At 42.8% G+C, this 24,603-nt stretch overlaps 1 protein-coding gene across 1 annotated transcript in view; it reads left to right on the top strand.

The window, feature by feature from the left end:
- Positions 1–863: 863 nt before the first annotated feature.
- Positions 864–24,603, top strand: part of LOC130681807 (short transient receptor potential channel 5) — a 44,332-nt gene continuing 20,592 nt past the window's right edge. Inside the window, exons 1-3 of the mRNA XM_057495381.1 lie at positions 864–992; positions 5,657–5,979; positions 16,378–16,573. Of these exons, the coding sequence (XP_057351364.1) occupies positions 879–992; positions 5,657–5,979; positions 16,378–16,573 (633 nt within the window). The 5' untranslated portion in view covers positions 864–878. The remainder of the gene's footprint in view (positions 993–5,656; positions 5,980–16,377; positions 16,574–24,603) is intronic.

The following is a 24,603-nucleotide window of genomic DNA, read 5'->3' as shown; positions in this document are numbered from 1 at the left end:
CTCCAGGCTTACTTAGATTGACCTGGACCCTCCAGTACATTGCCATCCTCCAAGTCCTTCCTACTCAAAGTGCGGTCCTCAAACCAGCAATGTCAGCATGACCTGGGAGCTTGCTAGAAATACAGAATCTCAAGTCCCACCCTACATCTCTGGAATAAGAATCTGCATTTTACCATGATCCCAGGTGATTCACATGCATTTTAAAGTCTGAGAAGCACTGCCTTAGACCACAGCCACACCTTTTACTGCTTTCCACATTCCAAGACTGAAGAAACATCTATGTCATCAGACAGAATTCCATGAAATTGCCCCACAATGAAAGAAGCAAGGAGAAAAGAGGATTCTAAATTACTCTGGGCCCCACTGCCTAGCTTCAGCCCCCAAACCCAGGAATTTTATGGTCATCTCTCTCACCTCAAAGCTCATTGAGAATGTTTCCCTGTAGCACATCATGATCATGGAAACTAAAGACTATGGGATAATATCAATCTAATTCATTTATTAATGAAATTAATTCCACTCCAAAGTGGGAAGAGGATAGAATCAGTCACCCAAAATTGTAACAGCATTCCAGTAACCATAGTAATGATGTTAAAAGTGAATAGTATCTACAAAAGTATAACATATGGGCATCTTCAGGGAAAGCTTATCAGGTGTGGCAAGTTCAAGACTGGGAAGTGAGGTAGGAAAGAAAAAAGAGGTAAGCGATTACTATCTTGAGGGGCTTCACTCCACTGACCTCAATTCATTCACTGATTTCACCTTTTTTTTACTTGGGGGAATCCTACTATGGTAACTGTGATGCCTATTCTGACCCTGGGTAGGAATAAACCCTTTGCCTCCATTCTTCAGGTTTCATCTGGGGGGAGATTAAGGAAATGTGGGATGGCGGATTTACTGAATACATCCATGACTGGTGGAACCTGATGGATTTTGCAATGAACTCACTCTATTTGGCAACTATTTCCTTGAAGATTGTGGCCTATGTCAAGGTAACTTGGAATGTCTGCCATTTTTCTTAAGCAATGATTTCAGTTATGTTAAGCTTTACACTGGGAGCATAAAGAGTTTAGAGGAAAAGTGCTGATGACAGTCCAATCCATGAGGGAAAATACCATATAAACAGACATTCTTTTGATGGTTTGTCAGCAGTGTCCACCTAGGCAAAGAAGAGAATGGAGCAATTTGCAAATGAATCCTTAGCTTATTAAACTCTGAGAATAAAAGGGTCTTCAGCCACCCATCCATCTAGTCAGTGTTTAACTCCTGTCTACAACATCCTTACCAAGATGATCCACCAATGCTTGCATAGGGCAAGGACAGAAAATTCACTGAATTCACAATCATCAAAAGCCTCTCTCAACCCTTGTCACTTCATTAGAAAAGCACTACTTTATATATTTCTAATATTATTCTCCCTGTGACACATCATTGCAATCCTTCTTTCCTGTGGGGTCAAACAGAACAAGGCTGTTCCTTCTCCATTACAGCACTTCTGATACGAAGTCACCTCTCCGTAACCCGTTGAGTTGTCTCTTCTCAAAGCTAAATATTCACACTTCCCTTAAGTGTTCTTCCTATGGGAGGTACCAGAACCCTAGAAACTTCACTAGGGAGACACAGACCTTCAGTTGTCTCTGACTATCATCACTTGGACCACCAGGATGATCATTCAAGCTGTTATAAGCTCAGCTTTTTGAATATCACCCAACCTACGTCTTTCTTCCAATTCAGATAATGTATACACACACACACACACACACAACCTTGATCTTTGCCTGAACAATGTACTACCTGAATTATCCCAAAGAAATAGCTTTATGTCCAACACCTCACACTGGGTAGCGACAGGCTCTGAGTTCATGTTTGGTGCTCATTAGCTAATGGAATGCATGTACTCCTTTTACCCTGGGTTGAATGCCTCCTTCATGAGGAAAGGCTGGCAATTAAGCCTCCAGGACTGTCTAGTCAGTCATGCTTTCTGGCACTGAATTCCACATTAAGGAGTTTTAGAATGGGAATATGGCTGTCCCCCAAAGCTCCAACTACTTAGTTTATTTTTATATCCCTAATATGCATATTGAATACATTTTAAGACCTTTGGAGTTAGTTATATGGAATATGAATGTTGAATGCAGTCATGAATCATTTTTGAAAGAAGCCTAGGAATATGCCTTATACTTGTGTTGGTCAGTTAACACATACTTACAACTACCTTACAAGAAAAAGCTGGTGAGGAAAATGTTTGACTCTCTGATTAATGCGCCTGGATAAAATCCATGTCATTTTGGCACAATGCTAAGTAATACTGTTAGCCTAAAGAAAAGCACATTTCTTCCTTTGGAAGTGGTATTTATACACTGGAGGGACAATAAATTATCAATTTTTAATTGGTAGGTTTTGCTTAAACAGAAAAGTTTAGAACAAGTGATCAAGAAAAGGATTAACTCTTGGGGATGTGAAAATGTGTCTGTAGATGTCCCAAATTAGCTAATCACATAACCTGCCCAACTTCACTGATAAGGCTTCCAAGGAGCTAGATACTTCCCCACTATAGCGTGTAAGGATAAATCAGCAACACTAAGCTGAATAAATGTCCCTCAATTGACAAACACTTAACTCAAAGGAGACATTTGCCAAGAGGTTGGGGTCCTTCTCAAAAAAGGAGAATTTACAAAGCCAGAGATGCTACATGCATACTTTGGGTTTGCAATGAGAAATTATAAAAGAGTAGATTGGTCCACTCATCCACAGAGGCACACCAGTCTGAGATGAGTTTCTCCAAGTAGACATAGCCAACATCTATGAGATAAAGCCAGAAGAGCTGATCCCCAGGACCCTAGAAATATTTCAGATTACCATTGTACTGAATCAGTACAGAAATGCCATGGGATAAGATAGCCTTAAAGAAGATCCTCTGTTAGAGCAAAGAAGTAGTCAGCGATACGTGCTCCATTTCACATGGTCTGCAACAACAGGAACCAAAAGGCACACACCAGAACACTTGAAAGGAAAAAATACACATAAGATTGGCCCTCAGTGCCCCTAGATAATCCTAGAAATGGAGAATGATTGTCCTTTTGACTTCTAGGATCATCTAGATTTATCCCATCACCCCTTGACTTGCATATATACAGACTGACTCAGCACTTGGATACTTATTGATTTGTGTCGTTTCTTCAATCATTACTTGGCTGAAGACATAATCCCCTCACCGTCCTTGTTACAATTGAGTCCCCACACTATGCTGGCCTTCGTATTTTGCTTTTGAGTTGACAATAAAATTTATACCCCTTTGAAAGGCATGGAGGCCAATTTGCCAGCTGCTTCCATCTCAAAGAATGTAAAAAAAATCACTTGCCTCCCAGTATCACTAACTCAAGAATCAGCGATATGTGCTGATTTTAATCAGCGAAACCTGAATTTAATCCCGGCTCTGATACTCATGAGCTAGATTACCATAGGTCATCCTTCTACCTCCCTGAGCCTTAGGTTCTACCTCTTAAAAATAAGACGATTGAACTAGATCAGTGGCTTTCAACCTTTTAATTTTTTCCATGGACACACATTTTGAAGTTGAAACTTATGCAGAGCTTTAATATGTTAAAGAGCTCACAGACTGAGCTTGAACTGAGGAATGAGCTTCTAGGCCTCCTCTTTGGCTCGTACAGAAGCCACCAGATACTTCCATTGAGCCTTCATGCTTCAAGGAACACAGTTTGAAAACCACTTGTGTTAGATCAGGGGTCAGCAAACTATGGTCTGCAGGCCAGACTGGGTCTGCTGCCACATCCATTTGTTTATGTATTGCCTATTAGTTCTACAAAGAAAGAGTTGAGTAGTTCCAACAGGGACCATAGAGTCCACAAACCCAAAAATATGCACTCTGGTCCTTGACAGGAAAACTTTGCTGACCTCTATGCTAAATGAGCTCTAAGTTTATTCCCTGCTCTCATATTCCATAATATTTTTTTCCATAGGTATGTATGCAAAGCATAGATTAGCCACCAGAATCATCGTTCATACTTCTGAGTGTTCTGCAAATCCAGGCTCACAATCCCCTGGGCAGCAGACTTTCCTTTGGTTATAGCTGTGGCTGTGGAGAGAGAAAACCCTAAATTATGAGCTATACATGTTCCAGCTGATAATTTCTGGTTTTTAATTATTAGTCTGTTTTGTTATCAGCAAGAGTCTCCATCTCTCACATATACTTCAAAACCTTTAAAGGCCTATCTAACGTTTGTGCTGTAATACCAATGATCATATCAGTAACATTTAATAAAAATAGTTTTAGATTGAGTGTTTAGACACCTGAATTTCAGTCCTAGCTCTGCTAACAACATACTGTGTGATCTTAAGCAAGTCACTTTGCCTCTCTGAATTTCAGTTCCTCTGCATGTAAAACAGGAATAACAATGCCCACCCATCATAGCGATGCAGCAAATATTTCTTTGGAAGAAAAAATGTAGAGATACAAGATTTGGCCAAGAGTGTATAAAGCTGATTGACCACCTAAAATCTATCGGAAACAGAAGTATGAGTGTGGCAAAGTTTCTCCAAACTCCTCTGACTGTGAAGAACAGTGGATACACACAAATGATTTTAATAACATGTTTCCTCAGTTGTTGGATATGAAGCACATTTTAGAAATTCTAACAATATAATTGGGCCCCCAGTGCAATGTTTTCTCAGGAAACTTGTTTACATTTAATACTGAGAAATTGTGATATTTAGATAAGAGCTCAAGGCAATATGCTTCAGACTGAATTCCAGGCACTATCTACTTCTGTCTTGGGGAAGGTAATCAGCAATTTCTTACATTTCCATGCATTTTCCCTTTTGGAGTACACAGACTTTCACATATGGATACATAATCACAAATGTGTGCAGCGGGCAGCAGTAGATATTGTCCTCATTCTATAGTGAAATTGGGAGATGGAGGCAATTTGAAGTAAAAAAAAACAAATTAGACCTCAGGTCTCACAATGAAGCCATATTTCTACATGATAACCCCTAATGTTCTAGGAGCTTGAAGTCCAGGATAAAGCTAAAAATGGGCAATAAATCCCTGAAATACTGGCTCTTCCCCTCCTTCAATGCCCTGGTTCTTCATTTGTGCTGGAGGGACATTCAAACTTGAAGAGCTGTCAGAGGATCAATAAAATAAATCCAGACACCACTGTGTGGGGCAATATTAAATCTGTTACCTAGAAGGTTGTCATGCCATTTATGGAATACATTACAGACTGCTAAAAATTCAGCAAATGTGAAATCTCATCAGGAAGCAGAGTTATTTGTCCCCACCAGCTTGGGCATACGAGTGGCTTTGTTCCAGTAACACTTCCCAACAATCTGGTAAACTCACAGTTAGAAAATGTCGTCTGTTGGTAAACCACAGGTGGTTGCTCCAATTTTTCTGTGTGTATATGCTGGGCATATATTTGGATGGGAGTGGGAGGAAGAGGGTTATTAGCATCATGTATCGATTAGGTAGGAAAATAAGACTAATAGTGCCATGCATGGGGCCTGTTGTATAGATGAATGCTTGATGCTTACTTTCGTGCTTTTTTGAGGGGGTACAGAGGGAGGAAAGAGAGGGAAAGTCTTATAAATGTTCAGTGTACCTCTCATCTTGTGCACCTGTTGTTTCTTTCAGTATAATGGTTCTCGTCCAAGGGAAGAATGGGAAATGTGGCACCCAACGCTGATTGCAGAAGCACTCTTTGCAATATCCAACATTTTAAGTTCACTGCGTCTCATATCCCTGTTCACAGCCAACTCCCACTTAGGGCCCCTGCAGATCTCTTTGGGGCGCATGCTACTTGATATCCTCAAATTCCTCTTTATCTACTGCCTGGTCCTGCTGGCCTTTGCTAATGGATTGAACCAGCTTTACTTTTATTATGAAACTAGAGCAATTGATGAGCCGAACAACTGCAAGGGGATTCGATGTGAGAAACAGAACAATGCATTCTCCACGTAAGACTCCCTGCCTCCTTTTTTGCCTTTTGCTGCCTTCTCCTTCTTTGTCCTATTTCCAGTCCCCAACTTCATCACTGCCTCTTAACAGTGCATGGAAAGCACTTATGGATTAGCCTGAAGGCTCTCAAGTGGAGAAAAGGAAATGAGGAAAGAGACAGACACAGACACACACATGGGCTCCCGGAAGCTCACCTAAAGAGTTAGTTATGAACTATTTTGGTAGCATTCCTTATTTTTAAAGGAATTAATGGGAAAAGGGTAAGTAAATAATTGCTCACTCAAAAAAGCACCACTAACCCAGGAAATGAAACAGCAAGGCCATTCCTCTGAACAAGTGATTACAAAGCAAACTATTCTGAATCAAGAACAAAGGAAAACAGAAGAAGGCAAAAACACCTTAATGCACCCCGTGATATTGTGATTTATAACAAGAAATATGCATCTGGTCTTTGTCCCCATTTCTAGCCCAGAGCTCCTAAAGCCCTCGGACTTCCCAAGTGATGAGAGCAGTAATGGTGCCTTTTATTGTGTTAGTAAGGTGACTTTAGGAAAGCACCTAAGGATGTGTCCTGGTTGCCAGTGGGCCAGCCATGTGACTAGTGGGTTGGAACTTTTAGTCCCACCCCTCTACCTCTGAAGAGTTAGGAGGGGCCAGAGATTGAATGCAGTCACCAGTGACCAAATATTTAATCAATCTAGCTTCTATTAAAAACCCAAAAGGACAGGTTTTGGAGAGCTTCCGGGTTAATGAACACATGGAGAACTGGGGAGAGTGGGTGCTTGGAGACAGCGTGGGAGCTTTATGCCCTTTCACCGTATTTTGCTCTAGGCATCTCTTCCATCATGGCTGTTCCTGAGTTACGTCCTTTTATAATAAATTGGTAATCTAATAGGTAAAATGTTTCTCTAAGTTCTGTAAGCTGCTCTAGCAAGTTAATCAAACCCACAGAGACGGTTGTGGCAGTCCCTGATCTACAGCAGGTCAGTGAGAAGCACAGGTAGACACCCTGGACTTGTGATTGGCATCTGAAGTGGGGCTGTGGTAGGGAGGAGGCAGTCTTGTGAGACTGAGCCCTTAACCTGTGGAACCTGATGCTCTCTCTGGATAGATAGGGCCAGCACTGAACTGAATTCTGAGACATCCAGAAGGTATAGGAGAATTGGTGGTGTGGGGGGTATACCTCCCCATACCCACACATTTGAATTAAATTCAGAACCTCTTAGCTGGTGTTAGACAATGTGATTTGCTAGAATAGCCCTGGCTCACAGAGACTTTGCACTTTGGGAAGAGAAATGATAAAAAGGGAGAGGGATGAGGAACCTTTGATCCCTGGATGGCTACCTAGTCACCCATGATGTGAAACTGCAGCTGCACTGTTGGTTGGCAAAGGTAAAAGTTAAAATGGAGTTTACCGATGGTAGTGTTGGGGAAGAAAAATGTTCCTCTACCCTTCAAACGTTCTTCTGGATGGCCTAAGAATTCAACTGACATGAGACAGATTAACAGGAGAAAGTCAAATTTAACTTCATACATATGGGAACCTTTCATACATATGAGGTTCAAAGACAGAAAGGTAAACTGAGGTACATATGCCACCCAGAGCTAAGGAATAGGACAAGGGCCTGGGGCTTCAAATTGGGGAGAGGGCAATACAAAGGCCAAAGAGAGCTGGTGTTCCCTGCCATATAGATAAGCCACTCAGATAAAATTTATCTCTACTAAAAACGCTCATTCTGGGAAAGATACCAATTTGAATTCTTCTAGGTAGTTAAGGGAGGCACAAGAGTTTCTCTTGAGCCTGCTGGGTCTTGATTTCCTTCAGCTCAAAGTAGTCCACATGCCAAAGTGGCACACTTTGGGGAGACTTCTGAGGAGCTGCCTCATAGGATATGCAAGGAAATGCAAAGTAGTAAGAAGCATGCGAATCATACAATCCCTTGGTTATTATCCATAATAGAAACATAAAAGTAAGAGGAAATGCTAGGCGGAGCCTAGATTTGGGGTGTTTGAGCTTGGGGCACTAGCCTTAAAGCCGCCCCCAAGGGAACAGTTATACCAGGACAACAGAAAGTACCTCTAAGGCCTCTGGAGTCCAGTGTGAAGGAGTTGTTTCATTGTGTGGATCGGTATCAGCTTCCTGAAGAAACTTTCCTAAGAAGGAATGAAAGAGGAACTAGCTGCGGGCTGTGTCTTTGGCTTTGAATGCTGCAGAGTGGAAGGGCACGTCTGGGGTGCTGCAGGACCCACAGCTCTCTGTGGAACAATCACAGGTGACTGTGTGACCCAGACGCAAAGCGGGTTATTCCCAAGGGAACAGCCAGCCTGGTGCACTGGATGAAAGCCACTGTCAGGTCTGTTTACCCTGAGAAGGGAGACTGTCTGTCTCCCCCGTGAATGCCAAGCAGAACACCCCAGATGAGGAGGCCAATATGCTTTGTATGCGAGCCACGGGGGGCTGGCTTTAAGATGACGGGGCTATTCACCTGCTGAATATGCCCATTACCCAGCTCACCATGAATGCTGTGGTTAAGGGGGCCCCTTTCTTGTGGGAACCCCATATAAGCTGGTTGCAAAACCAAAAAAACAGTCCAGAGAGCCTTAGTGAATTTGCTGCTTCAGCTTATCCTCATGGGTCTTACAGATGTCAATAAAAATATTAGGCTAACTAACAAGGAAATAGGGAGAGCCAAGAGACTCTTCCCTACAAGGAGGAAATGTTGAAACATTTAGAGTAGTCTTCCCTTTATCCGTGGTTTCAGTTACCCACAGCCACCACGGTCTGAAAGCAGATGATCATCCTTCTGAATTATTGTCAGAAGGTTAATGGTAGCCTCACGCTATGTCACAGTGCCTAAGTCATTCACCTCACTTCATCTCATCACTTAGGTACTTTTATTTTCTGACAAATCACTGGTAGGAGAAATAGGCAAGAGAAAGTAAAGAAGCACACATCAGGAAATTCGTTAGCTTTCAGGAGTGGTCCTAGACTTACCATGGACTCTGTCCTATACCTTGTCTGTCTCTACCCCCAGTTTAGGAGAGTGCCACTCATCACTGGCATTCACAGAAGTGACCGCAAAGTCCTGAGAAATTCTCAGTCATTAAGCTAAGATACAGTTTTCCCCCTTAACTCCATAAACTAAGGCAGTTCAGTGGACTCAGACATTCTAGAAATCTGTTCAGTAACAAAGGCCAGGAAAAAAAAAAAAGGATTTCTGCCTCACCCCAAATTGCACCAACAGAGAGTTTTGGGGAAAAAAACAACACTATGTAGCCTACCCCTATTATTTGCTTCTAGCATCATTATTGCTAATAACCACAGTTCATGGAGATATTAATTAGATATGAAAACAGGATCTATGATCAAAGGGGTTTTGGAAATGCTAGGACAAACTTAAAATGGTTTCTTCACTACAGGACTTCTCAGAGACTTTCATTATGAATCTACAGTGTAGGGAGAGGTTTTCCCAAATGTATTGCCCAGGATGATATTCCAATGAACAGAGTTTCAAAAGTGATGGCTCATTCCACTGCCCATTCTGTAGCACCTGCTTCCTGTCCCTCTTCCCAGAACTCAGGGAAAAATGTGGGGTAGGGAAACCAGACTCATGTGAAAGAAAATAGAGGCGGAAATGGGTTGATAAAAAGACAGTACTATTTTGGTTAAGCCGACCAGGCATGTATAATAGCAACTGGCCGCCTTGCTGGTGCCTCTCTCCTAGGAACTGCTTCCTCTCCTGCATTACTCTAGACACAGAATTCACATCAACCTGTTTCCAATATGAGGAGCAATTTTCTAGCGGCTTGAGCACCAGGAGACCGCATTTGTTCCCATCAAAGTGTCTGACAGAATTGAATACCTGAACCCAAAGTACCTTCCAGGAGGCCAGGCTCCTGCCAATTACCCTTTCATGTAAACTCCGCTGAAGAAGTTTATGAAATGCCTCCTTGCAAGTTTGTAGTGATTACTAACACCCCTGTTGCCAGCTGACATTTTGCTCCCATCATTTGCTCAGCAGGAACAACTGACAAGCATGGGCACCTGTCATACATGAAATTATATCTTGGGGCATCGGGTATGAAGAAGCATCTTTGTGCTGGGGCCAAATCAGCAGTAATATTACCTCAACTTTCCCTGTAGGTGTTGATGTTTTTCCTCCATAGAGATCTGATTCTAAACGTCTCAACTCATTTAATACCTTTGAAAATGCACACTACTTAGTCAAAAAGACTCAGCTTTTAGAGAAGGGGAAAGTGAGCTCATTTATATAACTGACATTAACTATGGCATCTGCTTATTGTAGCCTTTTCCTTCTGATTCTCCAGAGATGCACTGCTATTCTTCAGCTTAAAAAAGAAAAGAAAATTTCCTGGTCACACAATTCAAGGGACCTCACTGTCCTTGCTGGCAGCCTTAGCACTAACAGTGGTTTGAGTGTGGTATTCCATACCGGGAGTACCTGGCCTTTGTCTACTGCGGAGAAAAGCAAATGGGAAGGTATCATCAGTCAGAGGACACAGGACTTGTGGGAGGTAAATGGTGGAAGTAGCAAGAAGCTAACATGCTGGTTGTGCATCTCCTCCCAAGGTCCTGGCACTCAACTCTGGATACCTCCTGAACACACTGGGCTGTTCCACAGGCCTCTCAAAAACAAAATGCCCACAGCTAAATTCCTTGCCTTCATATCCCCACTGCAACCTATTTCCCCTTTAATTCCTTTTCTTATTAACTCACACCCTCTCCCTCACACAACATAACCAGTCTCTTGCTCAGCTCTGTCAGCTCTACTTCCTAAATATCTCTTGAATCCATCCTCTACACACACACACACACACACCACTGTCTTGGTTCAGGCCTAAACCATCTCTTCCAAGAACTGCTGCCTATTTAAATGGTTTCTCTGCCTCCATCCAGTCTTGTCTTCCCTCCAAACAATTTCCCACCTGCCATGTGGAAGTTTTTAAATACCAGCCTCATCTTGTCACCTCCTGACTTCATACACACCAGGAATCTGAATCTTCTCCTGTAGAATCCACTCCTTACTATAGCACACCTGGGCCACAGTAATCTGGACCCTACCTCTCCAGCCTCTTGCTCTTCTCTACCGCCTCCATAGCCAATATCTTGCTCTTCCCAACTACCGGAGAACTGCTGGGTCTTAACAGGCCTTTGAGCACCATGTGCCATTCCCTCTGCCTGGAATGCTCATCCCCACCTGGCCAGCCTGGAAAATTCTCACTCATCCTTTAAGCATCTGCCAAAGCATTACCCACTCTTCTAAGCCTTTTCTTACCCACTTCGACCCCACTCTCAGTTATAGGCCCCTTCTGTGCTTCCCATGGCACTCTATTACAATGGATAACCTGTTATTTCTCAGTTACTTATTCTCTCTCACCCACCAGACGGAGACCGCCACCTTAGTAAGCCTTGCACCTACCACAGAGGAACCTAAGACATAAAGGTGCTCAACACATGCCCATCCTATCTTTAATTCTAGATTTATCTCTGCTTCTGCTGCCCTTGTATGGCTGAAGTATCTAGCCAGCTGTCACTCTGCTCATCTACTTTGAGCTTGCTGTCAACAAAAACCCTGGGCCTTTCTCCTACCTCCCTCATTCTGAATTTGGGCATTTGGCCCAAGAGCAAAGCTTGACACTGATCTCTATTAAATTTCATCTTGTTAGTTCCAGCCCATTGCCTGAGGCTATTGAAATCTTGATCCTGTCATACAATTCATCAGCTATCCCTCCCAGTCTTGTGTCATCTGAAGATCTAAGAAGCTTGCCATCTCTTCTCATCCAAAGCACTCATAGAGCAAAAAGTGTCACACCTAAAATGTATAATTCATATTTTGGTATCATTAGTATACACTTACATGAACGACACTGTGGTTACTAGATTTCCCCCATTATCAAGTCCCCACCACATACCCCATTACAGTCACTGTCCATCAGCATAGTAAGATGCTATAGAATCACTACTTGTCTTCTCTGAGCTATAAAATGTATAATTTTTTAAAACACAAAAATTGTATACACCAAGATTGCAACTACATACAACTAGATATACAAATGCAGGACAATCTGTAAAGACAAAAAAGAAATGTAAAACAACAGGGTAGTATTGAGGTAGAAGGTTAATAATAGTCATACAAATATGTAGTGAGTGCGAGGGGCAGGTGCTATTACAAAATGAACTTTATATGAGTTAACTCACTTTGTCCTTACAGCCATGCTAGGAGGTATGCACTATTTTAGTAACCATTTTTACAAATGCAGAAATTAGGGTACAAAGCAGTTGAGCAGGCTGCCTCCAGTCACACAGATGGTTGGCAGAGTCAGGATTTAAATCCAGGCATACAAGCTCCAGTTTGCACTTTTATCCAGGGCAGACATAAGACTGGTTTTGCAAAATTATGCAAAATTTGTCGTGTAAAGTTGCAATAATCATAAATACATGTAAAGGTAAATAGAAGAGACCTGAGACCTAGCAGGTAACTTGGGACCTCCTTATAGTCCATGTCTAAATGAATAACCACTCGTTTGTGGCTATTCCTCCTTAATCTGAGGTCATTTCTCTATCCATGCAGCCCATTACTGTCCCATCTTAGTTACATGGATACAAACTCAGTCCCCATCAAAGGCTCTTCTCTTTCTTCTTCTCTACTTTCCTTAGTTATGTGCTTCTGTCTTTTTCAAATTTATTCAACAAACATTTATCCAGCAACTGCTGTGTGCCAGGCCATGAGGACACTAACACAGCATCCTTATCTTCACAAAGTTCATAGTCCAATTGAGAACACAAGTAAACAATTAGAATAGACTCCATTTCTAATTATACACCAAGCACCATGCCCACTGCATTTCACACAGTATCTCGTGTGATAGAAGAGGTGGCTAAGTGTCTGGGCTCTGAGACCGAACAGACAGGTGCAAGTCCTACCTCTGCCACTTCCTGCCTGTGTGACCACTCTGAGCCTCAGTTTCTCATCTGAAAAGAAAACATGGTTAATAGCAATAGGGTAAGAGTAGCTACTTGATAGGGTTATTCTGAGAATCAAATATTAGTCGTGCCAATACCTTAGCACAGTGCCTGGCACATAGTAAGAGCACAATAAATGTTAGGAATTAGTATTTATCCTACCAATAACCATTTTAGAGATGAGGAAACTTGAAGTTTAAACAGGCTATGTAACTTTCCCAAAGTCAAATAGTTAATTAGTGGTGGAGTCTAGAATTTGCTCTCAGTCACTCCCCTCTCCTGCCTCAAGAGTGCAATATATGCCTTTCTGGACTAAGGTTAGGGTCCTATGGGAGAAGCAAAGGGGAGCACCTAACCCAGCCTTGCAGGCTCAAGAGGAGGTGCGGTTTCAGCTGAGCCTGGCAGATCAAACAGGAGTTGAGCAGAGAAGGAGACGACATAGAAATGGAGTCTAGAGGTTGCGAGCATTGTGGGAGCATTCCGTTCAGCAGGCAAAGCAATATTAGGTACTTTGTCAAAGGCAAGGTAAAACTGCAGGGAACTGCAGAATGGGTGCAGATGAGGCCAAAGAAATGTCCAATGCTTTTGCTCCATTTGGGTTATCAAAGCCCAACTTGTGAAATACAGGATGATGTCACTGCTTTCTCCCAAGGAGACTTTCTCTTCCAGTTCACCCTCCAGTTCTTCTTCCTTTGTCTGCATTAAGTCCAGAGGGGTAGGTCCTCTCCCTGTTTTAAAATAGAAAAGATACTCCTTTGGTACTAGGATCCTAGGGTTTGGTCCACAAGTCTTTCCATCTCTTTGATGATTTTATTATGGACCTGGCCACCAAGTGATGCCCTCCCCACCCCCAGGCAATGGCCTTTTTCCTATGAATTCAACTGAGTCTAGAAGCCACAGAGCCTCCTACAAATTTCTCACCAGAATGCTCCTCTCCACCCCCACCTGTCGGTCACGCATTTTACTTGGGCATGTCTTTCAACGAGCAGCTTCTTCTAGTGGCCAGGACCACATTAGGATCTTGCATGCACCATGTGAGCGTGTTCTCACTACTGAGGAATGACCTTTTCTCCCCTTTTTTTCTCTCTTGTACAATTATACCAAAGGGTCTCCATGGCTAGATTATCGCCCAAAATTGAGGGCAGATTTTAAAGACCTGGACTTTCACTTTTAAAGAATCTTAGTATCAATCATTTGAACAGCTGGTAGTAAACTTTACACTCAAGCATTAGCCATTGCAATTTTAATGATTACAGGGGTAGAGGTGAAGAAGTGTAAGGTGACATAATCCATTCAGGAGAAGCAACCAGTGAAGACCCTGCCAACATACTGATGACATATATACTGATGACATATGTGCCCCGGCTTGTGGCTTTGCTGTCATGCAATGTACAAATGCTTATTGAATGCTTTCTGTATTCAAGGTCACTCAACTTCCAGAAACCCTGATTCTTCAGAGTGTTACTCCCATTTTCTGCAGCTGCTTTCTGTTTTTCAGAGCCATATCTGCCCCAGCTCCTGTTAGCCAGGTCCTAGGCTAGCTATCTATGCCATTCCTGGCCTCCCGCCTGCCCTGACTTCAAATGGTCCTGGCTGTGCCCTCTTGGTAGGACTAGACTCCTGAAACCCCATATCTTTATCATTTTTTGACCCTCTGCCTCCTGATTCTGTGATGCATTATATTGCCTGCTCCTGACTTTTAGAGTCTCCTGGAAATTCAGATCCTGTGATAGGTCTGATTTACCATATTCTGGTTCTTGTGCCCTTGCCCTGAATCCCAAGTTCTTGTCTTCCTGTTGATTCTCACATGCGTCACCAACTGGCACTTACTTTCATCAAACAAAAAGGAAATCCCTTCCTTGTAGGCTAGCTCACAAGTAATGTGATGCTAAAAAGATCATGGAGTTACCTACGATTATAAGAGAAGAGCCATTTAACAGGTTACCCAGGCAGCTCTGAAAGAGAGTCAGACCAGCACAGAGCACAGCCTTCTTCAAAATGAACTAACCCCATTGTACAGCCTACTGACCGTGAAACGTCAATGGGACAGGAATCTCCTAGACTGTAATCCTTTGATAATAGTACTAGCTAACATGCATGCATTCATTTACTCAACAGATATTATTGAGAGGCCTATTATATGTCAGGTAATAGTAGCTAAATGTCTCTGCCCTCATAGATCTTACATCCTAGTGGGAACCAACAAAAAAATAAATAAACAGTTAAACAAAGAATAACTTAATAATATTATTTTGGGGGTTCTAAGTGCTACAAAGACATGAAACAAGACAATGGGATAGAGAATAACTAGTAGAGTGACCAAGGAAAGCCTCTCTGAGGAAGTGACATTTCAGCTGAGACTTCAGTGAAAACAATACATTTCAGGCTCTAAAAACAATACATTTTAAAAACAACTGAAAATTCTTAAAGTACATCTATTCTTAAAGTAGCGTTTCTCAGGTTCTGCACCTCTTCTGTGTGCTTGGGAAGAAGCCAAGTTGTGCCCCCTGTGAGCCGGCTACATTTTATTGCTGTGTACCCAGATTACTAACTATGAGGCAAGAGAAACCCTAGACACCAGAAACGAGTCATTGCCAAGCTACATATTTGGATGTGGAGACTATGAGGGGAGCCAATAGTTTGTGAAGCCATCTAATATAGAATAATGCAATGCTTTGCAGAGGTCAGACAGACCTGGGTTTGAATTCTGGCTCAGCACTCATAGCTGGGTGCCCCTGAACTTCTGTTTCCTCAGCAGTAACAAGGAAGTTTTTATAAGGCTCGTAATGATAATGTATGTAAAAGTACCTAACGTGCTTATAATAACTAGTGAGTTCTCAGTGACTGTTAGTATATCATAAAGAGTTAATCTGAGAATCCTTAAGTTCCTCCACTGAACTGAGCACCACTCTGGGCCCTGTGGGAACTACAAAAGGAGTATCAGAAATGGTAACTTGCTCACATTCACTTAGCTAGCAAATGTCAGAGCTGAGATTTTAACCCACAGCCAACTTAACCCAAACACCATATTCTTAACCCCCTGCACTTACTGCCTCTATGTAATTAGAAAAGTGGTGAATCACATGGTCTCAAGATAAAAGAGAAAGATGGGTGGAAGAAGTAGCCTTGAAATAAGTCTTGGAAAATTATAGGTGCTGCCTAGACTGAAAAGAGGGAGATGGTATTCCAGGAGGAAGGACAAAGCACAAGGCACAGAAGTGGGAACAAATGGCAGAAAGAACGGACCTGGCTGGTATGTTTGGGGGAAGAGACCAAAATACGTGAGATTATCAGTCTGCTTGTTGGGGCGCAAATCTGGCAGCCTCCTGTTAAGCAGATTACTTTCGATTTTCTCTCTCTTTTTCTTGCTGTTCCTAGAGAATTAATAAACCTGCTCTTTGATCTTTTTTAGGCTCTTTGAAACCCTTCAGTCACTCTTCTGGTCTGTTTTTGGTCTTTTAAATCTCTACGTCACCAATGTGAAAGCCAGACACGAGTTCACGGAGTTTGTGGGAGCGACCATGTTTGGGACCTACAACGTCATCTCACTGGTGGTGCTGCTGAACATGCTGATCGCCATGATGAACAACTCCTACCAACTGATTGCCGTAAGTAGTTCTGCTTTACAAGGATGTTTACTTGGCTTCAAGGGTGGTCACCTTGGCGTGGAGCCCATTAGAAGCTCAATGAAACAGTCTTGCTGCCTCTATTAAGTTGCATTAGCTTTCCCAGAATTAGTTGGATTGAATTCTTTCTTTATAAGACAACTCAGTTTGGACTCTTAGTCCACTGAATCTCAGTAATCTAGCAGAGGATGTTCCAGTTAATAATACTGGCTGGTTACCCGTTTAAAATATTTTTAAGTCTCTAAATCCATTTTCTTGCCTTGGTAAGGAGAGCTCAGGAGGTATGAGCACAGTTTGGCTATAACACGTCACCCCACTAAACTCCAGGGTTGATTGAGCTGACCCAGTTCTCTGGTTAGGAGGGCCTGATCTTCCTCTTCACTGCGAACATCTCCCTCCAAAAACAGAGCATTTCATTGCCAAAGACTACCTTCTCAGTCAGAAAGTGACTATTTTTTGATCAAGGATATATGAGTAACTGCACTCTATTGTGAGAAACTCCTGACTAGAGTCCATTACTGATCTTTTTTGACCATGAAGCTATCATTTGGAACAGTAATATTGATTACTTTAAACTAGAAATGGTGAAGATACAGGATACAACACCAATCTAGGCCTCACCCTGGTTTTTGATGCCAAAGTAAATATCGAACCTTCGCTTATTTCTTGTGCTCTGCCTATTGTTTCTAGAAATGGAGTATAAGCAGAGCAGTTCTGGCTATCTGAGGTCTTGTTTAGTTGGGTATCAGTAAAGTTGGGTGTTTAACTTATATTAAGATGCTAGATCAACCCCACAGGCCCATCTGTTTTTGCTATAGCACGGAAGGCACAGAATGAAAAGACCTGAGTCCTGTCATCCTTCATAGATACTATTTTTCAGGTCTGGTGTGCCACTGAGGAGCCTGCAGAAAAGAAGCTTAAATTATTGGTTACACATACATATGTATACTTGCATATGTTACATATATGTATACATACACACTGTCCATATTTAATAAATCTTTTTGATGATAGTAAAAATCTGTGATCCATTTTCACTAAGGACACACCAAAGAGCAATGTGTTTATGCTGCAGCAGGAGACTTTTCAGTTATCTGTTTGGAAGAATTCCTAACCCTAAATGGCAATGAAATATATTCTCCTAGGTGGATTTGTCAAATTTCTTTCTTTGGAGAATTTTTTAAAAATAAAAATTTAAGATTATCTACTAGGATGGTTTAAATCTTTAGTGCTTAGGTAGGGAAGAAGGAAGGGGAGTATAGTGAAAAAATATATGAGGAGGTAGAAGACGAGGGGCTCCAGGTTCTATCACTTATAACTGTATGACCTTGAGTAACTTACTTCCCCTTTTGGGGCCTCCGTTTCTTCATCCAAAAAGTGAGGGGTTTGGAATGGATGTTCTTTTTCCCCCAGTTTTGCTGAGATAAGGTTGACATATAACATCGTGTAAGTGTAAAGTGTACAATGTGATGATTGATAACACACATACATATTGTGAAATGATTATCATAACAAGGTTAGTTAACATATCCATCACCTAACAGTTGTTTTTGTGGTGAGAATATTAAGATCTATTCTCTCAGTAACTTTCAAGTATACAATACAGTATTGTTAACCATAGTTACCATGCTGTATATTAGAGCCCCAGAACTTGTTCATCTTATAACTGAACATTTGTACCCTTTCACCAACATCTCCCCATTTCCTCCAACCCCCAGCTCCTGGCAACCACCATTCTACTTTCTGTTTCTGTGAGTTTAGCTTTTTCTACATTCTACATATAACAGATCACACAGTATTTGTTTTTGGCTTAGCTCTCTAAGCACAGTGCCCTCCAGTTTCATTCATATTGTTGTAAATGGCAGGACTTCCTTCTTTCTCATGGATTAATAATACCCTGTTTGTGTTGTTTGTGTGTGTGTGTGTGTGTGTGTGTGTGTGTGTTCCACATTTTCTTTATCCATTCATCTGTCAACAGACACTTAGGTTGTTTCCATATCTTGGCTATTGTAAATAATACTGCAATGAACAAAGGGGTGCAGATATCTCTTTAAGACAGTGATTTCACTTCCTTCAAATATATACCCAGAGGTGGAATTGCTGAATCATACGGTAGTTTTTTTTTTTTATTTTTTAAGGACCCTTTATAATGTTTTTCATAGTGGTTGTGCCAATTTCCATTCCCACCAACAGTGCACCAGGGCTCCCTTTTCTTCACATTTTCACCAACACTTTTTATCTATCTTTTTGGTAATAACCATTCCAACAGGTGCGAGGTGATATCTCGTTGTGGTTTTGACTTGCATTTCCCTGATGATTAGTGATGTTAAACTCCTTCTCATGTGCCTGTTGGCTATTTGTATGGTCTTTAATATCCCTGCCAGATCTGTTGCATTTGAAATGGAATATAGTTCAATTTCATTCTCTCTCTCTCTCGATATTTCAAACCCTACTAGACCAAGAACTCTGAAACAGTCTATGCTCACTCCTTTTCTCTCTCTATAAGGGGAGCGGGCATAGAACCTCAGGGTTTTCTTTTTCTACCTCTACACCTAGCATCTTAACCCTGTACCCCTGTCAAAGATAGCAATATTCATGCCAAAGTATTTGTCATTTTCTCCCTGGGTGTCTTGCAGCTGATTGCTTCTAATGGCAGTGAAAAAGGAAGAGATTTTCTTGTCACCTAATGCAGGGCTGTGTCTCCCACTGAGCTCAGTGACATTTTACTGGGAAGGGTGAAAATCATCAACTTCAGCTCTCTGTCACCACCTGCTGGTGGTAAGTTGTGTCTTCATACCACCTACTGCTGCGCCTTGGCTTGGGAGAGAGCTGGTGGGGGTAAGGGGTTGCAGGGAGACAGCCTGAATAGGATCTATACAATCTCACACATCTGGAGTCATGGCCAACCATTCTGGATACTACCTGCTGCTTTGGGGTCCCCTGATAATGTACCTTTCTTTACCATTTGGAAATGGATCTAGTGGGATCCTGATATTGAGGTGACCTGATTCCAAAAATACCTAGGTCTGTTTAAGTGGTAAAGAACAGCAAGTAGATTTGATGCCTCTTGCAACATCTCCACTTGAGTAGTGAGTGAATGCAATTTTTAGAATGGTCCTGGTATGGGGGAAACGTTACAGGAAGGAAAGCCACTGAAGACAAATCCCTTCTACTTCAAAAGATATCACAGGCTGACTCAGTCTAAGTAGAGACTCGGTGGTCAATGTGCTTCACTGTGAATGTGTTCCATGTACCCTCTAGGACAGAGCTCAAGAACAGCAGGTAAGAGCAATCCCTTCATGGGCTGAGTTCCTTCTCAGTGCTCTGGGAAGTGTGCAAAGCTGCTGGTGGAGTGGAATGTGACTCTATAGCAATTTTTATTTCCAGGCCAGAGGAGGCTCCACCACAGTCATGAGTGGAGTCAGCCTCCAGAAACGGGGAAGCAGGGGTCACCCCAGGCCCAGCCAGCATCAGCTGTGGTCCCAGCCAGCATCAGCAGGTGAAGCTGACCATACTGTATATTATTATTGTTTTGCAATTAGTGAATTACTCTTTTCCCTTTATCCTTACATCTCCGTCAAACTGCTTATATCCCTCTGTGACATTTCTTTCAACACACCCACCTTGACGCTGCTGGTTCCTGATGTGTATGCTCCAGGCTCAATTGAGTCAAACTGCCCTGGATGACATTTTAATCACATTCACCCATATAAAACTAGTAGGTGGGAGAGACCGATGAGTCCCACAAAACTCATTTACCTTCGGCCCTATTCCTATCCCCAGCTCTCCCAAGAGGCATCTCTGTTGCCTGCGATTGGTCCTCACAAAACATGAAGCTTTATGATGATCTGTGATATAGCCTCATTCAGCAAGTTAATAAGAACCCTCAGTTTCTTTGGCTGCAGTGAAGTGTTGACTCTAACTCTGCGAGTAAGTAAACAGCACTTGCCTCCCTGAGCCACATCTGCTGGGTGGCTTGGGGAGAGTGCAAACACACAGGATTGGTTATCTCCCTCGAGGTGGCAGTATTTAGAGGCTCACATGAACTGGTGGGTGGACTCTTTCACTCCAGAAGACAGCCAAGCAAATTAAGACATTCATCAGAACCAACCCAGCACCACAAAGACAGCAGGTGAGCCTGGAAGGGGCCATTGCACACTGTGGAAGTGCCAAGGGGGGCAGGTGGTCTCCCCCATCAACTGGCACCAACTTCAGACTCTCAAAGCACAAAGAGGAAGGCAGCACTTCAAATACTACACTGTGATTTGTAACAATCTAACCAGGCAGACAACCAACTGCTATGCACTGATATGGCATCCAATTATTAAAATACTGAAGTATTTCCATACCAGTTGGTAAATAGCTGCCACTCCATAGTTCCTTCTGGGATGCCCCCAGACCACCACATGATTCAGAAAGTAAAGGGTAACACCTGGAACAGCAGGTATTTTTCACATCCCTGCTCCAGTACTATTGCTGGCATACATTGATTGGTCAGTTACTTAAACAGGCAGAATATAACTGTGGTAAGAAGAATACTAAAATACTCCCCCAAGATTTCCTGCCCTGATCATCAGGGCACTAAATATGATGAGATAGCATGCTTATGATTATGTTGCATTATACAACAAAAGGGGTTTTGCAGATGTAATTAAAGTTTCTAATCATGGAGATTATCCAGGTGGGCCTAACCTAATCACATGGGTCCTTTAAAAGCAGAGTTTTCTCCAGAAGAAGAGGATGTCAGAGATTTGAAGCATAAGAAGGATTTGATATGCCATTGCTAGATGGAAGATGTGTTAAGAAAGGCAGGCAGCCTCTAGGAGATGACAGTGGCTCCCAGCTGACAGCCTGCAAGGAAGGGGGACCTCAGTCCTACAGCCGAAAGGAAATGAATTTTGCCAACAGTGTAGATGAACTTGGAAGCAGATTCTTCTCCAGAGCCTCTAGATAAAAGCTTAGCTGCACTGACACCTTGATTTCAGTCTTGTGAAGGCCAATGCAACTGGAGTGGAGTACACAAAGTGGAGAGAAGTAGGAGATGAGGTCAGAGAGGTAAGGGGAATGAAGACCAGATCGTGCACAGCCTGAGAAATCTTTATAAAGACTTTTGCTTCTACTCTGAGTAAAATGGGAAGCCATGGGAGGGTTTTGAGCAGAGGAGTATACAGTCTAACTTGCATTTTGATAACACTGCTGTGACTGATTGAAAAAGACAGAAGTGATGCAAAAGCAAAGACAAACCAATTATGAGACCATTGCATTAGCTGAAACAAGAGCTGGTGGTGCCTTAGACCAAGGTGGTCATGATGGATACAAGGAGAAGTAGTTGGGTTCTAGATGTATTTCAAAGATAGATCCGGTTTGCTAATGAATTAGCTGTCAAGTGTGAACAAAAGAAAGGAGTCAAAGATGTCACTGAGATTTTGGGCCTGAGTGACTGAAGGGTGGAGTTATTTCTTACTGAGTTTGGGGAGAGTGGGAAAGGAGCAGGCCTGCGAGGAGGCAGAGATCTAGAGCTGGGCTTTAGACATGTGGAATTGGAAATGCCTATTAGACATTTGAGTGGAGATGCTGAGTAGGCAGTGGTCTATAGGTCTAGAGGAGAAGTCCAGGCTACAGATGGAGATCTGGGAGTCAGTAGCATGTGCGTGGTGTTTAAAGCCATGGAACCTGGTGAGATCACTGAGGGAATGAGTGGGATAGAAAAGAGAAGAGGTCCAAAAATGAGGCCCAGGGCACTCCCATGTGTAGAGGTTGGAAGGACAGGACAGATCACCCAAACATAGTGAGGAAGAACAACCAGAGAGACTAGAGAAACACCAGGATAACCCACTATATTATAATACTGTGTTTTCCTCAGTATATGATAAGGTCATATGTTAGACAGTGGAAGAGTCCGGATTGAACTTGGGTAGTGTAACACCAACATGGATGCACAGAACCACAACCTTATCACATAGACACTTATCTGTAGGCCAAGAAGCACCTGAAATATGTCTTGCCAATGTGTTTCAGCCCCTGGCAAGTTTTCTATGGATTCAATGTGACCAAGGAAATTGACAGCAAAACATTCTTTGGGGTGAAAGGGCTTATTACCCAGCTTGTTTTCCAGGTAGTAGGTCGAGCACTAGCGTCTCTGCCTCTGTGCAGAGCACTGGGCCGAGCTCTCTGTATAGCACAATAATAGCTTATTGCCTAAAGGTGTGGAAGCAGTAGCCTAGCAACAGGCCAGTTACATCATCAGGTGGTTTAAGTTTAGTGAGGATCCTGGCCATAGGAACCCCAACTTCCCAACACTCCAGCCCTCCAGGATTCTCACCTGACAATCTACACGCTTTCAATCTTCCGCAATGGTCCCTGTGTGAGAAAGCTGGAGCACTGTAACCAGATTCCACAACAGCAACACAGGATAACAACAACTTAGAGATAATAAAAATTAAGATACAGCAAGATTTTAATATAGGTAACAAAAATTACAATAATTCTCAAGCCAGAGGAACTTCCCAATCCTCAAAGACTTTAGGGGCAATAGACACATGTTTTAATGACACCAACATATGCAAATCTTGTCCATCAGTTAGGATGCATGCAAGAGAGTGGTCCTGTGATAGGACTGTAGCAGGAAGGGGGGCCCTTCCAGGTCTAGTATACCAGACTTTTACTCCTTTCCCCATGGGGGTTACTGAAGGGTCTATATATAGTGCTACTGGAGGTGCATGCACTGGCCATAATGATAAATCAAAACTCCTTGGTAAGATGCTCCTACCTTCTGGCTGTTCAGGATATACTACTGTGAACTTTGGGGGACACTCTGCTGTTATTCCAGGAGTACACAGGAGGCCAGCTTCCAGGCGAGCCAGCCATCGTTGGTCCATGTGTCGAAAGTTCCAAGGCCACATCCACTCAATGGAGTCTCTGGGGTTCAGTGCAGTTGGTGCTGGCAGAAAGATGTTATTCTGGTGGCCGAACCTCAGCTTCAGTGATTCTTCCTTGGTTTCTACTTGCAGTTGTATAGGGCAGGCAGCCATATGTGTTAACATGTCTACAGGGCACAGGGCTCCCTTTCGGGGTCTCTTGTTCAAACACTGTAGCACGGTCCATAAGCGGACTGACCATCCCTGCAGACTGTTGGTATCTGACTTTAATCCGGATTTTAACAAGCCATTGTGCTTCTCTATCATGCCTGCTGCGGTAGGAATGTATGGCACATGATACTTCCATTTGATTCCCAGCTGTCGCACCCATTCTTGCAGTGTATGTCCAGTAAAGTGGGTGCCCTGATCACTCTCAATTACCTGTGGTCAGCCATAGGCAGCAAAGAGATGCTCCAGGCCTCTTTTTATCATCTGCTGGTCTGCACAACAGGTAGGAAAAGCAACCAGAAGTCCGGTAGCTGTGCCCACACAAGTCATCGCATACCGATATCCTTCTGACACAGGTAGAGACCCAATATACTCTATCTGCCACCTGACGAGGGGTATAGGCCCCTTAGCTATTGTCCCATGTTGCTGTGGAACTCGGTGTAAGTCCCTTTTGGAGCACACAACGCACTCCTGCTAGGCCCTACTAACTTCTTCAAAGGTCAAAGGCAAGCCCCACCGATGGGCTACAGCCCACATTGTCTTTTACCCCACATGCAACAAACGCTGTTGTAACCATTGGGCTACATCAGAGGCAGGCTTTCCTTCTAACCAACGTATCTGGGCCAATTTATCTGCTTCATCATTTCCTGGGGGATGCCAGTGGTAAATGACATGTCACATGGTGTACTGTAATTATTTTAGTCTGACCACAGGCCCATAAATCTTGCCATAATTCTTGCCCCCAAAGGGGTTGGTGACCAACCAGCCAGTTGGCATGGTACTAGGTTGGTAACCACAGAGTCAAGCCCTGATAGACAGCCCAGATGTCAGTGCAGACAACTATAGGAGAGGGCTCCTGGCTGATCACAAGGCATGCAGCCTGCAACTCTGCCCATTAGCTGCTCTTCCCCTCACCATCTTCCATCC

The sequence above is a fragment of the Manis pentadactyla genome, chromosome X, assembly GCF_030020395.1.
Source record: "Manis pentadactyla isolate mManPen7 chromosome X, mManPen7.hap1, whole genome shotgun sequence".
Taxonomy (NCBI): domain Eukaryota; kingdom Metazoa; phylum Chordata; class Mammalia; order Pholidota; family Manidae; genus Manis; species Manis pentadactyla.
The sequence above is the reverse complement of the archived record's forward strand: the minus strand, read 5'-3'. Positions and strand labels throughout refer to the sequence as shown.